Source organism: Chamaea fasciata, unplaced genomic scaffold (genome assembly GCF_029207755.1).
Source record: "Chamaea fasciata isolate MVZ Bird 193981 ecotype frontalis unplaced genomic scaffold, bChaFas1.0.hap1 SCAF_1, whole genome shotgun sequence".
NCBI classification, from domain to species: Eukaryota; Metazoa; Chordata; class Aves; order Passeriformes; family Sylviidae; genus Chamaea; species Chamaea fasciata.
In genome coordinates this window covers 61,204,094-61,220,702 of record NW_027094086.1, presented here as the reverse complement: position 1 = coordinate 61,220,702, position 16,609 = coordinate 61,204,094, and the positions used below count along the sequence as shown (strand labels likewise).

The following is a 16,609-nucleotide window of genomic DNA, read 5'->3' as shown; positions in this document are numbered from 1 at the left end:
TTAATGTTTGCTGTGAAATTCAACTTTTGTTTTTTGCTTCCTTTTTTTTTTTTTTTACCATTCTTTGTCAGTTTAGTTTAAATGTAACTGAGGAGGTTTGGGTGGGGAATGGTAAAAAAACCTGCATTGTTAAAGGGAAGGGGTTTTTCTCATTCTTTCCTTTTTTTTTTCTTTTTTTTTTTCTTCTCTTCTCTGTAAGGAATGTAGTTGCTTGCTCATTTCCTCTTGGTGTTAAGGAAGCAGACCTTGTTCCAAAATACTTAATTTCTGTGCCTGGGCCTTTTTCATGCAAGTTTTATGTCACTGCACAGTGTAATAGCTTAGAAAGAAAATTGCATTGGTGAGCTACACAGTGTAAATCTAGAAAAGCCTGTAGGAATTCAGATTTCTCCTTGTGCAGATTTACAGTAATATTTCAAAATATTGGGAGTACTTCAATTTTCAAGTTGCATAATAAAATAAAAATCTAGATTCGTTCTGCAGTGTTTAATGTCCCAGCACTGCCCAATTTGAAGTGATTGGGCATTAATGTGATCGTAGTGGTTTCCGGTCTACCCACAGTAGCCAAATCAGGAATTTGCATGGGTTATGCTAGATTTTATGCTGCACAGAGTTGCTTCAGGAGTTTTTTTAATTGGATGTAGTGGAGAATAGCAGAGAAACTGAGAGGATGTATCAAGGCAGAAAATGTTTCATCTGTTTGAACAAAACCTGTTGTCAGTCACTGATGCCTCTTCCAATATGTGTCTAAAAACAGTCTGGGGGAGGGGGGAGGGTGTTTGCAAAGTGCAGGAGTGCATGTGGCTTTCCCTTCCTTCGGTGCCCAGTTAGGTGTGCTGTGACTGTGCAAGCAGCCCTGGCCATGATGTGTAAACCTGTGGTGTGTCAGTCTGTCAGTGAGTGCCTCAAGTCTTTTCCGATGGGTGCATCCATCCCTGTTCTCAGCACAGCCAGTCTGAGTTGCTGTTAGAATTTTTGCCCCTCATTCAACTTCTCAGTCTTTTCAGACATAACTTTAAAAAAGTTTTAGTAAGAAAGCACTACTTTTGACATTCACTCTTCTGCTTTTTGAGTCTGTTCATCTTTGGTTTGCTGTTTGCTAATTGCATATAATGAGAAGTGGTTTCTCACCACTCAGTGTTAGCAGTTGGTTGTTGGGCACTGTTCTTGAAGTAGGTACTATAGGGGTTTATTTTTATTTTTTGTTCAGATATAAGCAATAAGCAGCTGTAGTGGAATGGATCAGAGTTTGATTATTCATAACCTGCCTGTGTAAATACAGATTGCACAGCAGGTTAATCATTATTCTTATCTCCCGTTCCCATTCTAGCCTGGAACTGTTAGTGTTTTGAAGTACAGCCTTCCCAACTGCAACCTTGGGAGCTAAATGTTTTCATCTCTCACTAGCTGAGGCTCTTCAGCGTCCTAAAAAATTGTACGTGAAAAGAGTTCCAAGGGAGATGCTAGCTACAGATCAGTGGTTTTTATTCAGATTATATATAGCAAAATTCTTCATGGGGAGCTGGCATTGATCAGCTGAACTCTTCTGACTGAGCATCCCAACAGCCCCTGGAAAGGATTTTGGTTTTGCTATGGACAGAGTTCAATAGCTACATGATTTGAGGAGGTTACATGAGTTGTCATGTTCAAATTTTTCTTAAGCTAAAATAAACAGTCAGTTTGACAGGAGAAACGCAGTTGCTTGACTAACTTCTGTCAAGGCAGAACTGTCCCATTATGCCAAAAATTTTCTGGCTTTAGGTGATTGCAATAGCTTATTTTAAAACACTGTTAATAGTATTTAGTTGCAGATGATTTTGATGCTTAAAACTATTCTTAAATGAACTGGTCCTTACAGTTCTATTAAGATCTGAAGTGACCACAGAACAAGATTATTGAAAGAAGACTTGTAATCAGGAGGAGATAGATGAAGAATCTGATGAGGAAATTGTTAGAGGGAGATTTTAGAAGTAGGGAGGAATGAATCTGTAATGTTTGTAAACATGGGAGAGAATGTTGAACAGGAAAAAAAAAAGCCAAAAATACCTTTATCTTAAAAGGCTATGATGACCTAAAAGTAATTCATGGATGAAAGTGATAAATCTAGGAACTGTTTTAATTTTATATTAGCAAGTAAATATGGCAGGGGAGGATTGTGTGCTTTCCAGTGATTCACCTTGTGCATTACTGCTTCAAAAAAAAAGCCAACTGAAGTGTTTCCATTTTAGTAGTTGTTTTAAAAAGGTATATCTTCAGGCATTTGGGATTTTCACATCATGTCCCGACTTTATTTGAGTTAACTGAAAAAAAAAAAAAAAAAAAAGTCAGTCATAGCTGCAGCTACTGGAGTGGAAGAACACAGAAGAGGACATTTTGGGTTCTACCACAGGGTTACCCTAGAGCATATATTTCATTATAGATTATCATCAGATTAGCTAGCAGTGATTGGGCAGGTGGCTTCTATGGCTTCACTTTCTTATTACATGAAGGCTTATCTGGGATGCAAATGGTTTACCTCAGTGATGATTGTCACTAGGAAGCCTCATTTCAGATTATGGGGAGAGTCATGTTGGGAATACAAAAATGCGTTTTAAAATACACACCTCTAAACTGATGCAAATAATGGTGGTGTAACAAAACTCTGCAAGGTACCTTTTTTACATGTGATAAGAAAAGGATAAGTGAATCAAAAGAAATCAATAAAACATAGGTACTTTGAGTTAAGCCTTATGATGTCTGTATTTTTCTTGGGACTCTAAATTGTTCAGACCCCTGGAAGCTGTAGCTTATCTTGCAGTGAGGTAAATTCAGATAATTTAACTTCTCTTTCTTTTCTGTCCCCTCCATTGGATGCACAGCTGTTACAATTTACTTGAATAAGAGATGATAATTTTGGGGTACAAACTAGCAGCTTTCAGGCACTTTGCTGTGATTTGGGGTAAAATCTTCTAAGGGTAAGAGAGGAACTTACCAAAGTGAGATAGTAAGCTGAATACCAAGGAGGAACTGTATGTCTTAGAGGTACACACGTGTTATATCATCAGTGGCCAGAAGCTGCATGCTGTGTTTTCTCTCTAGATGTGTTCCAAGGGTAAAATGGACAGTGGGGGCTCACTTGCCATCCATTTTTTCATTGCTTGTGCCTGTTGAACACCTCAAAGCCCTTCTCTGTCAGGGTAGAGGAGATGTAAATTAGTGTAAACCGTGGAACAGGAAGAGTAAATACAAACAAGAATCCACCGTTCTCTTTGCTCCTTCAAGATTCTTTTTTTTATTCTCTGATGGTCTTTACACCCAAAATTGTCCTGGCATTTATTACTTGTCACTTTGATGCCTTTAGTCATCATCTAGATGACCAAAGGGATGCATCTTGCTGACTCCCTTAATGCCCTCTTATCCAGGCAGGCCAAGTTTCTATGGAGTTGCTTTGCAGTTTACTTTAAAAATGAAGGATTTTAATTCTCAATTTGTGAAGGGGGAGAAAAAAAAGAAGTAAGGAAAGGATAGCAAATTATAATATGAATTTGGTATCTCAGTTATTTTATTTGTCTGTACCAAGACATGCTTACTGGTTGGTTTGTTGTAGGGCTATTTCAAAAGCAGAGAGATTTAGCGGAGACAATGTAATCTACAAGCCACCAGGGGTAAGTGTAATTATGTATTTTATTTTGATTGTTGTGATTATATGTGAATACAAAGAAATGGAGACTGTATTCAGATCATTTAGTATGTTACTGCAGCTCAGATCTTAGTTTTATTTCATCACATCACAGTGTGAGGAATAGGATCATAGAAATTAGTGTTCCTGAGTCAGTGAAAAAGATTAGTCTCACATGTTAACAGTTCATACACAGAACCTAAATCTATCATTTGAAATATCCATGTCACAAAAATTAATCTTTTTTTTCCTGAGAAACACAGTTAACACATCATGTGCATCGATACTGTATGTTCTGTAGAACTCTTTCAAATCTCTGAAGCTGGTACACTTCATGTTTTTCAAAGCAAGTGACAATTACTGTGTATTTTTCTGGCTATTACTTGACTGTCTTGTATGCCTTGATCCACAAGGATTAAGAGCTCTTCTGTTAATTAAAAAAAAAAGAAAAAAAATAACTGTGGGTTAACAAACTCTCATGAACATAGTTTTACTGGAATAAAAATTCAATACAGAAGAAAATCTGCAAGAATTGCTTTATATAGACATACTATCTAAAAATCTGCTCCTTTCTCATATTTACTGTATGAAAAGAGCTGCTTACAAAAGAGGAAATAGATGCAAATAGACCTGAGGGGGATGGGAGTTTCAAAGCATTTTTATTTTTTTCCAACAAGAGAATTTATTAAGTTACCTAGTTTATATGGCACTTCTGAATTAAGGTGTGCTTAATCATGGCCACAGCTTGCGAAGTCATGCTTCACTTCACGTTAACCAAAATGGTAATTAAATTAAAGGATGCTAGCGCTGAATTACAAGTTAAAACTACTAGCAAATAAAGGAAAATTATTATTTATTCATATCTCTTTGGCAAAGCAAATGAAAAATACCAGTTCCAAGTCCTGTAGGACATTGGGAGGGATTTTGATGAGTCTTTGTAACTATCAACATGAAGCAGCTCACTATCTGCATTTAGTTTAGGTCTGGAGATATTATTTCTCAGCCTAGCAGAAATCTAAATAGCCCTTACTTGAAGCAACCCTAATTTGGAAACAAAGTATCTCCCATTTTTAATAAATTATCTTATAAAATGGGGTTGACCACATAAATTATCATATGTAATATTTATTTTCCATTTGTATTTTTATCATATAGTTAATAGAAATCTTGCATGCACAAGGTTGAATATTGGTATAAGATTTGTTTTCAATATTTATATGAGTATTGTTATTTTATGTTGAATAGGTAGCAATGTGATTTTTACTGTTTCACATCCTACTGTATTTTTCTTTTCAACAGGAAAATGCTCCAGATATGGTGTATTTAGGTTCACTAACCAATTTTGATTTGATTTATGCATGGACACAAGATAAATGTGTACCACTAGTTCGAGAAATCACATTTGAAAATGGGGAGGTAAGACTTTTGCTACTATTCTACTTTTGGAGTTTCTTTCTTAAAACCAAAATGTGTCTTTCAAGATCCTTCATCCACATCAAAGGATTTTGTGTGTTTTGTTTTAGGCAGAAAATGGCTGTCAGATAATGTCTTTTCATTCTTTAGGAGCTTTTTGGTTACTCTTGAAATTCACTGGAGGCAGATCTGTAGTAGTTTCATACACTACCAAAGTAAGAAGTTACAATTACAGAACTATTAAGGATGGAAAAGACCTCTAAGACCATTGAGTCCAGCAGTTAACCCAGCACCACTATGCTCAACACTAAACCTTGTCCCCAGGTGCCACATCCACAGGTTTTTTTAAGCACATCCAGGGATCGTGATTCTACCACTTCCCTGAGCAGCCTGTTCCGGTGCTTCACAGCTCTTTCAGTGAAGAAATCTTTCTCAATATCCAATCTAAACCCATCCTGGTGCAACTTGAGGCCATTTCCTCTTCTGTCACTTGTTACCTGGGAGAAGAGACCACCCCCCACCTGGCTACACTCTCCTTTCAGGCAGTTGTAGAGCATGATGAAGTCCTTCCTGAGCCTCCTTTTCTCCAGGCCAAACAGCCCCAGCTCCCTCCCACTGATGTTAATGTGAGTGGTAGAAAAATATTACTGTATTAACCACTTCCAAAGCATTATCTAATAAATAAGCACATTAAATGGTGGCTGGCCATAGAATCTTCTGGGAAGGATAATGAAAACTATGTGCGGTTTTTATTTACACTCTGTGTTAAAGCACTGGCACCTTAATCTTTTTTGTTTCATGTGTTGTTTCCCGTGCTTTTCTTCTTTTGGCTGCAACTTGTCAGGTGGAATTGGGGAGTTTGTTTTTAAACATCTTTTCTTATCATCATTATTTCTTTCAAGGCTTTTTTTGTTTTCTTTTGTCCATTTCCAACTCCGTATTTTATTTTGTTCTTTGTAAAATAAACAACAGGAAAAAAGTCCTTAGAAAATTACCAAGTTTGTAGCATCTCAAAAGGAGTATTTGTACATAGGTACAGAATCTGTTAGAAAATCTGCCAAGGTTTGTCACAAATTACAGTATGTTGTCCATACTGGATGAGAAACCAGAGAATCAGTCATGTGATTCATTTGCAGTTTGCACACTTAATTCTTTTTGTCCTGAATCTGCTGTTCTGGGCACATGCAGCACTTCAGATTTCATGGCAGAGGGAGGGGACAGGGTGGTTTTACTTAAGCCATTTTTAGTGACTGTTTTCTAGTCAATCCTGCCAGCTTTTATTGGAGAGTTTTGGTAGGTAACAAATCTTTAGTCTTCTTTTGCAACTCAATATGTAAAGGATGCCACATGATAACATCTTTAGAAGTGTGTGGTAGATTTTCAGTGTACTTTTCCCATGGTGAAACAGGATTCTGAGCCTTGGAAGCCAAGGTTCATCACTGTCAGCTTGTACCACATTCCGTTGTGGTTTCTCTGGTTGTTCCCTTAACCCTTGATTTCTGTTTGCTTAGGGAGATAGTTACAATTGCAGTGTGACATTTTGCCTGGCAAAGTTTGGTTAAAAATTTCAGTGCTGCTGGTACCCAAACAAATTTTAACATGCCAAAATCGAGATATTTCTGCATGCTAAGATTGTACAATTATTTAAATGGGCTCTTATTGTTCATACTGCACAATATTACAGGATAAAAATATGAAGTGCTGTGACTGTTGAACTGTATTGATGGCACTGGAATACACTTAAAACACACAGTAACTGAGCTCTGAAGCAGGCTCCTTCTGCTCCAGGAGACTGCCCATTCGAGACAGTTCCTGTGCTTGACCAATATCCCAAAGGCTACTGGGATCAGGATATCATTCAGATATGTATTCAGTGAAGGCAGTGAACCTGTGTGGTCCAATGGTGGAGCTGAGCTGTGAGGTTTTGAAGCAGTAAGAAGTTTCTCAAAGCTGCGGAGAAGTGATGTGGGAAGCCGAGATCTAATGGAAAGCCTTTGGATTTTCTTAGTGCCAAAAACAGCAGTAGCTTTTGAGGAAGCTTCCACTTGTCCTGCCTGGTCAGTGAGATGTGATATGAAAGCTGGAATAGCACAGGAAACAAAGGGAGGTACCTTATAGAAGGGCTAAAATTAGTAAAATAGCTGTTCTTACAGCCTGTTTGGAGATGAATTGATCTCGTGAATGGAACTTGCTGAAGTTCTAATTTTAGCTGCTTGCAAGCAAGAGAAGACCTTAGAGCCAGAATACCAAGCCCTGCTGAAGTGAGTGGGGAAATGGCGCCATAATTGTAGTGGTACAAAACAGACTTTTTCCCATCCTGTAGTAGGAGAGGAGGCTGAGACCCAGCTGAATTTGTGTGTGTAAAAATGAGAATGAGCAAATATGATTAGTCATTGTTTTAGGGGTGAATTGGGAAGCGTGGATTTCAAGAGCACTGAAATTATGAGGATCTCTGCAGTCTTCTGTTTAAAAGACCATGCTTCAACTTACCTGATGGACTTGGTTGAATGGAGAACAAGAACCATGTAATGTACCTGTGTAACTGGCTGCCTACTGATAGGGAAAGCCTTTCCTTCAACTTACTGCAAATTGAAGATATCTGAAGAAATGTTTCTATTTGGGAGCAGAACAAATTACTACTAGCTTTCTCTAAGAGCAGTTTTTATGCTGATGTAGGCTAGAATCAAAGCAATAGCAGCACTTGATTGTTACACCAGTTGTGCAAATGAAGATAGACAACTGTAGGCATTTCTTAGATGATAAATGATTATTTCTTCAATCGGGCTGTAGTGAACTGAGCTGACAAAAATCACTTTTGGAGCAAGCAAGTGCCTGTTTGAGTTTTGTTTGTGTTTGAGTAAAAGAAAAATCCTGAATAAACTATTCATGGCAATGTTGTATTTCTCTGTCTGTGGGCAGAGATCTTTAAAAGACATTGTAAGAACACATTTGTGTGAGGAACTAAAGTTTGCCTGTCCAACAAAGGATGACCAGTCAGACACAGTTACTGGCAGGAGAGCAGTACTTGATCATAACTGCTCTGGCTGTGTCATTAGCTTCTGCTTTTCTCTTTTTTGGTGAGGAAGGGATAGAGTTATTCAAAGACACTTGCTGTGTTATGCTAAGAAAGCACCGATTTACTATATGAACTAGAACCAGGTTCTAGAACACACCCTCAGCCTTTTGTAGCATTTAACACCATGGTGCTCAGGTCTTACTGTGGTTTCTCTGGAGCTTCTCAGAATCTGATTATTTCTTTTGCACACGTAGTCCAGTGAAAGTGTATCCCTTCCCAAAATGCTGATAACGATTTGCTCTCATTCTTTATCTGTTGTGTATGAGAAGAGGAAGTAAACATGGTTAACTGTATCACTGAGGTATCTCAGAGGAAGGGTCAGCAGTTAACATCTTCAGTCTTGGTCTTTTGTTTGTTTTTAAAGTAGAGATCAGATCTCACTGCATTTGAAAATTGTTGGAATAACTTAATTTGGTGCCCTTAAGAAATGGAAAAAATTAATTTGTCCCTTGTTTTCTGTGCAGGAACTGACAGAAGAAGGCCTTCCTTTTCTCATACTTTTCCACATGAAAGATGATTTGGAGAGCTTAGAGAAATTCCAACAGGAGGTTGCCCGGCAGTTAATAGGTGAAAAAGGTTTGTAATAATTCCACTATTTCTTGGTTTTACTGGTGTAATTTTTTTCAGACAACTCAGTGAAGTGGAAGCAAAGGCCAAACAGAATTGTAGCTTTCAAGCTCTTGAGGCTGAAGGGCTTGATGCATTTTTGACAGTGAGGACCAACTCCTCTGGAAATTATTAAAATAGATGCACAATTTATTAGTAAGTAACTTTCTGAAATCCTTCTTGTCTAAATGATTTAATGTGTTTTGAGAGGGCATTAAACAAAGCTTCAGTTTGTAATATGGAAAAAAAGCCACTTTCAGAAAACCTGTTATTTTGGTGGTGTTGTTTATTTAGACCTATTTTCAGGTTTTGCATGTTGTATCTATCTAATATCTCCATTTGTAATACTTAGGAAAATGGTTTCAAGTGGGTTTCAAGGTGATAATAATAAAAAAAATCCTAACATGGGTTTTTGTCTGCTCACAATGTTAAGGTACAATAAACTTCCTCCATGCTGACTGTGACAAATTCAGGCATCCACTCCTCCACATTCAGAAGACTCCAGCTGACTGCCCTGTCATTGCCATTGATAGCTTCAGGCACATGTATGTCTTTCCAGACTTCAGTGACTTGTCGTAAGTATTCTTCTTGGTGCATTTTAATTTGAGAAGAACAAATGAAAAGGCTCTTACTTTAATCAGTACTGTGGTAGGAAGATGAGTAAATCTGGGATAGGTGAGGCTGCCTCTGGGAGATTTAGTGTCAGAGCCTTAAAGCAAGATGAGCTTGTGTGAAGTCATTGTTTAAATGGAGTTGTATTATTTTATGCAACAAAAGAATCTCGTACGCAGTTCTTAGATGCTGGTCTTCTTTTCTTTCACAGTTTTGCTATTTTCCATCATGGTTAGGCATTTGGAGCCTGGCATGGTGTTTTTAGTAGTGATCTAGATATCTTAACTTTAAGAGATTAAAAATACTACATGAAATGTGAAGTGCTGTATTATTCAGGGATTATTGTAAAATGCAGCATGTAATAATTCCCAGCCTGCTAGTTTGGTTTTTCCTGCGGTGCAATTCTAGCCTTCCTGCATTAGTCTGCACCTGGAAAGCTGGCAAAGAAGTGGTTGTGTGGGTTTGTGAAATTTTCCATGTGCAGCTTGGAAAATGACCAATCACTGGCATGTTTATCTGGATAAAATACGTGACAGCAAAGTACCGGGGTGCTGAGGTGAAATACTGCTGTGGTAACCCTCATTACCTCAGCCTGACTCTTTATGGTGCACTGCCTTGGAAGCAGATGTTTTGTCTTGCACGGATCAGTCAAGGAATGAAGATGAGTAAATGCTCTCTTCAGGGGCTTTCAGCCTGAGACAGGTGCTCTGTCTTTGTCTTCTGGCTGGGTATTAAACTCCAGTCTCTGTCTCAAAGGAGGCAGCTGCACAAACATTGGCTGCTAACTCCTGGTTAGATGTTTAGGCTGGATATTTCATTTTTGTCAAAACCAAGGATTCAAAGCTCAGATTTAGCGTGCAGTGTGAATGTAATATCGTGTCTAATTCTGCTATTCCAGGAGACATTTTTCTACCTGAGATATGTCAATATCTCTGGGAAGAGATATCTGGGAAGATAGTTCAAACTCAGCTTCTTTCTGTAATTCCCCGCAGGCTTATCTATAAAATGTTGTCTCTGATGTATCTTGAAGGGTGCTTTTCAAATATCTGAAGCTATATATGTTGAAATTCTTGATAAGTGACCGTTTTTCTCCCTGTGTTTCTGTTTCTTTGGAAGATTGTATTCACCACACATCCCAGCAAAAAAATAGCAGAATATTTGCATTTTAAAACCACTTTTTATGTCACTTTTTAAACAGCCCTAAAACAAATTAATATCTCGTATAGAGGTAGTGGAGATGTTAGTTTAGACTTTGATGTTATGTTTCTTAAATGTTCAGTTTCTGTGAAACACTGTCAGAATAATGAGAGCTACTTGCTTGATGTGTACCAGTTGTCACTTAAAAATGAAGCTAAAAGAGAGATGTCAGGATTGTAGACAGCTGCCTAATGATAAATAATTACTCAACCTTACTCTCGGAGGTTGATCTGATACTTAGAAATAGCAAAACACAGTTTGGGAACAAGAAGAGCTTGGAGCTCCTGGGAAGATAATCTTTTGTGTATCTGTGGTTTGCATGTTTGGTTTGGTTGTTTTTGTTGTTTCTTGGGTGGTTTTGTGTGGTGGTTTTATTTTTTTATAACAAGTAAAATCTTAATTCTGAGACTTTCATCTCCCACTTCAGTAACCTTCTGGACTCTTAGAAACTGGCCCCAGGCTGCCTCTTGTAACCTCAGTGCTGCCACCAGCCAATAGGGTTTGGCACTTTCAGAGCTCGCCCACCAAAAATTTCCTCTCTCTTCAGGGAGTTCATTGTCTTTTTGGAGAGTAGGCACTTGGCAGGCAAATGAGACCATCACTATTTTATCCTCATCCTTGTCCACCTGGCCCTATTCATCGTGCTGTTCCAGGCTGGAAAGGATAGCAGGGAGTGTCCAATAGATGGGTTATAGCTTCTCAGCAAGAACAGGCTGAGCTTCACAAGGCTGCAGGCACCAAGTGCCCTTGCTGCATTGGGAGAGGAGAATGTCTGAATGTCTCCAGCAATGTGCGTGACTTAGAACAGGGCAGGAGCCCGAGGAAAAGCAGACAGTTAGTCTGCTGTCCTCATAACCAGACTGGAATGAACCCCTTTTTCTCCATTGGTACTAATTCATGATCTTATCTGGATAGGAAGAGGCTCCTTAAAGTACTAGTGTAAAACTGGAGGGTTACAGACATTGCTGCAATGACTCCCTCTGAATCAATATTTGCTGCATTTTATCCATAGAATTTTCTAATGATCTGAAATATTGCTGATAGTTTGTCTGATCACACTTTCTTCTTCTTTCCTAAATGTAATAATTAGTTTGATGAAAGACTCCCTTCAAAACCTGTGTACGTTTACACATTAGCTTTAGATTTCATGCGTAGTGCTCACGCTATAGGTTTTTATCTCATCTTTAATACTTACTAGACAAACTCCTCACTTTGAGATTTTTAGTCAACCTGACATTTCACGAATAAAACTGGATGCTGTAGTTTAGCACGTTTGCTGTGGGTGACAGTAGATGATCTCAGATTAGATTTACATTGATATCCTCTTAGTGCTTATCTGTGGTGTATGTGCAGTTGCTGAGGCAGTAGAGAGCCTTTCAAAGATGTTTTGTCAATAGAGCTCCCCAAGTGTCATTTGTATCTGTAAACTGTGCATTTGGAACCTGCTGTTCCCTCTTACATTACAGTTAGTGGGGAGCTGAAGGGAGTTCACAATGAAGTTATTGGCTGGTACAGCTCTGTGGGAGTTATTGAAAAGATGAAATACTTGCTGTGTTCTCAAGAGACAGTGGAAAGAAAAAGAAGCTGGTGGGATACCTTAGCAAACCATGTGGCTCCCTGTCCTCTATTAATCACCGAAAAGTGGGCATAGTGTGCTAGATAAACAGAAGTTGGCTACTCTAAGCAGTGCACTTTAAATCTCCTGTGTTTGGACTTAACTTGTAATAAACATGTGGATGTTTCTGTTGAATTTGTTCCAGAGTTCCAGGTAAACTGAAGCAATTTGTACTAGACTTGCATTCTGGAAAATTGCATAGAGAGTTTCATCATGGCCCTGATCCAACGGATGTAGCACCTGGTCAGGTACGGTTACAGCAAATACATTTCATTTGGCCCTTTAGTAAAGACCTTTTATTACTCCTTGTCAGAGCTGTACCTTCTAGTACATTTGTACTTTTAACTTCTGTCTTTTGAAAGAGAAAAATCTGTTAACAGAAGCCTAACAATACCACCTTTTCTTGGCTCCTCAACCTTCTTTGGGTAAAGGCAGGGAGTATTAGGGGTAGCAGGCATTAGGGGTAGTATGGTACCTATTTGCCTTGAATAAGGGAAGAGTATAAGAATATTTAATTTCTCCACTGAAACAGGACTCCTGGGGGGGATGACTGTTCTGACTTCATAGAGCTGCTTTTAGATTCTCCTGTGACTTCAATGCAAAAGCTGATAATCCATCATAGCTCCATTATTTCCCACACAGCACACTACTAGAGGGTGCTTCTAAGGGGAAACAACAATTGATTGAATGTTTCATATATTTACCAATGCAAGCAGGAGGCAAATTATTAGAGCATCAAGAAAGGATGGGTGAGCAGTAATAGGCCTTACTGCTTTTGTTAATGTGGTTGACAAACAGCATTAGCAGTGCTCACAGGCTGCACTTGTCAGTTTGATTTCCTCATGGTTCTGCTCAAAGCTTGTCATGTTGTGTAATTACATGCCTGGAAGTCACTACTGGGATCTCTTCAGGAACACAACTACTAGATCCTTCTCCAGACAAAAGTCAGAAGCACCTCCGTGTCAGACAAGAAAGGACATGACCATCCCCAATTCCCCCTGCTCATCAGCCTTGTACCTTCTTGATACTCCACTCAGCACACATGGTTGGGGTCCCACTGAAAAGTGCAAATTTAACTGTCAGGGAACATTCACTACCTTGGGCACCCTCCAAAGAAAGAACCATTTTTAAACACTTCTTTCAAGGTATACATTGTGTTGTCCAGGGCTCAAAGGGACACTTTGGTCCCAGAGGAGCCCTGGTGCCTCTGTTTTGGAGAGCTTTGGGCCATTCCATGGCTGAGGAACAGAAACTATTTATAGCTACAGGCTCCTTTTCCTGCTCATGTGTGGGATGTGCTAAGGATGGCACTGCACTAAGTCGATTGAATGCAGCCTCCTGTTGCCCTGCTCAAAAGATTTAAAAGTGTGAAAGCCCTGGAGGGCTTGCCTTGGCCAGAATGACTGCTGTTGAGTGTTGTCATGACTGGCTGTGAAAGCACGTGGGCTGAATTGTCTCAGCAGTAATTCGTTTGACTCGTAGTTCCCTGTGTTTCTCAGAAATTCATTGAGCAACCAGAATTGAGGTCACCAGGAGGAGGGGCAAAAATAAGGGCTGGAGACTGAGGCACAGGCCAGGCACTTGCCCTGAGGAGGAGGCTTGGCCAGGGAAGGAGGAAGCCTGTGGAGTTCCTGGATCCTGCTGCCTGCCGGTCTGGGCACAGGCACAGGACCCAGCGCTTCAGGCTTGCTCTTGCCTCATTTCTGCCTTGAAAAATGCACACAAAACCTGGGATGTTCACGTTCCCATCTCTGTATGGCATCCTGCCATCTTGTGGAAGATGAGGATGCAATGGAAACAAATACTGGCCTTAATTAAACTGGAGGCTGCCGTTGTGGGTCACCTATGCCCCTTGAATTGCACTTATTTTTGTATGGGGTGTTTTATTTTCCACGGAAAAGTAATTCTAAAATACTTTTTCAGTGATGTCACTTTTGCCCTGGTGTATCTCATAAAACGCACACACATAAAACTAGAGTACCCCCAAAGCAAGTTGTAGATTCGAGCAAATACACAGTGGGGTGCATTTGAAACACTTCCGTGTGACTTGTACAGAAAGACTTCTGCGTGACATGTACATCATGTGATGGCTGTTGCTCTTGAGATGTTACAAAAGGAATATCCTTAACTGCTTAATTAATGTGTCTGTGTTCCACCCACTTGGGACTCAGAACATGCCTTCCAAAAAAACCCCCAACTCAATTTGTGAGAATGCAGGACATTTGTGCACTCCCATAATGCTAGTAATTAATGTAATGGACATGAATGATTATTAGTCTAACAAACAATTTTACTGTTTGTTCTGTTTTTCAGCCAATTCAGGATTTAGCAAGCAGCCCACCAGAGAGCTCATTCCAGAAACTGGCACCCAGTGAACATAGGTACACCTTATTGAGGGAAAAAGATGAACTTTAAAAAACTTGAAATAATCTTGCAAGCCTTTCAGACAGCAGCATTGACTTCCGTGTGGTGGAAATAGTAAACCTATATTTTCATAATTCTATGTGTATTTTTATTTTGAATAAACTGAAAAATAATTTTTTTCTCCCCAGGCTTGTAAATACATTTGTTTGGTGGGTCATTCTGTACAGCATCTTTCAAACAGTACATTCTTAATGCTATAGTAAAATATCAGAGACCCATCCAGACTCTTGATCTAACTCTGTAAAACTTTTATAATCCAAATGAAGGTATCCTTGCCAGAGACATGCTGTTAACTTGCACTATCCCATTAAATAGGACTTTTGGGTTGTTTTCTGTGTAATCTTGGTAGTAATGTGCTTTTTCTTCTTCTGTGAACAGCTATCCTGGTAATCTATTTCTTTGTCACATTTTTCTCCAACTTAAGAGGGTCTTCTATTCTGGATACTTGGGAGGGGAATAAATTAAAGTTTTACAGAATCGCGTGTGGTGCTTTACTGGCTGTAAATGTCTAAGCAGTTAAACAATCCTGAATATTACAATACCAAGTGAGGAGAGAAAAAGTTCTGATGCTAATGGCTGTATTTTGAATGAAGGGGTTGTACTGACCTGCACCGATTTCCTGGAACTAAGATTGTTACGCTGCCCATGTGGTTGTGGTAAAAGGACAGGAATGTTAAAAACCTTTCAGAATCGGAGAGGACTAGGACTAGACTGGCATCTGAGTTTGTCAGTCCTAAATTTTTATCTCTATGTATGTTACATTAGTCTCTGGGTATTTGGGGGTTTTTTTCCTTCTGGGTCCCTGCCTTCCTGGCAGACACTGTTCAAGCAATCATTGCAAATTTTCTGTTACTCTTTTTGCCTGGCTTGTGCCTTACTCATTGTGTAGTCTTTGAATTCTGCACTGAAGAAGGAATTACCACTTTTCCTTGTGGGCTTTCTGTTAAGGGCTTTCTCCATGAACCTTCAAGCTGCTGGGTGAGGTGAACATACAGAAACTGTGAGATGGCAGAGTATCTGTTGATTTGTGCTGTTTTGCTGGAGATGAAACAATACTGGATTTGTACAGTGCAACTACTGCACAGACTGCAAGTCTGTGACTTGGGCCTCAGGGTTCAGTGTCCTTGGAAGCAAGTTTGTTCTCTGGACAGGCTGAACACTGGATTTGGGTTCACTTAGGAAAGCAAGCACCCCAACCTGTGCAGTCACTGCTCAGGACTGTTTTGCCTCTCAGCTCGATGCCACTGGCTGTTAGTGACAGAGGACTTACATGGTCCTGTGCACCTGTGGCAAAAGTTGATCCCACAATAGGCTCCTGACTCAAGCCCCTGCAGCACCAGGCACAGCAGATTTGTAGGAAGTATTTCTGAGGGCACAGTTGCTGATACTACACTAAGCTACAGCTGACTAAGCAGCTGCAGAGTTGGGAGCTAAAACGGTATTGCAAAGCTTTGTTTACAGCTGTACTTTTTTGTTGGTTTTGTGAATCTGCATTTTGGAGTGCACATAATATGCTTGAAAGCCAGATCTCCTGTCCCCTTCTCCATCTCATCACAAATCAAGCATTTTTGGCAGCTGGGTCATACTGCCTTCCAGATGGAATCAAAAGATGTGAGCCTGGTGTGGTTTTAAGGCTGACACTTGTAAAATGCAGGTTGTGTTATACAACTTCTGGAGGAGTTCTGGCACCTGAAATTTTACTCAAGTCTTACATGATACCTGAAAGTTCTTACCTTACTCCTCTGCAGTTCCTATTTTTTCCTTGGGATTCTTTGAGGAATGGGATTTATAACTGATGTTTGGTGAAAGACATCTAAATTTCTCATTCTGAAGAGAGATGATCATCATTCACCCAGCAGTCCAGTCACTGGTGCTTTCAGCTAGAAAGTGAAAGAGATGAACCCCCTCTGCCATCCCTTAATCCAAGTTTGCTTTTGAGGGTAAGGACTTGTTCCCAGACCTTTGGCATCCCAGTGCTAGGCTGGCAGTTAGATCTAACAGTTACAGG

At 39.5% G+C, this 16,609-nt stretch overlaps 1 protein-coding gene across 1 annotated transcript in view; it reads left to right on the top strand.

Annotated features, from left to right (window-relative positions):
- Positions 1–15,078, top strand: part of ERP44 (endoplasmic reticulum protein 44) — a 47,959-nt gene extending 32,881 nt beyond the window's left edge. The window contains exons 7-12 of the mRNA XM_066184788.1: positions 3,587–3,644; positions 4,958–5,074; positions 8,612–8,723; positions 9,187–9,328; positions 12,323–12,425; positions 14,491–15,078. Coding sequence (XP_066040885.1) covers positions 3,587–3,644; positions 4,958–5,074; positions 8,612–8,723; positions 9,187–9,328; positions 12,323–12,425; positions 14,491–14,592 — 634 coding nt within the window. The 3' untranslated portion in view covers positions 14,593–15,078. The remainder of the gene's footprint in view (positions 1–3,586; positions 3,645–4,957; positions 5,075–8,611; positions 8,724–9,186; positions 9,329–12,322; positions 12,426–14,490) is intronic.
- Positions 15,079–16,609: the final 1,531 nt, after the last annotated feature.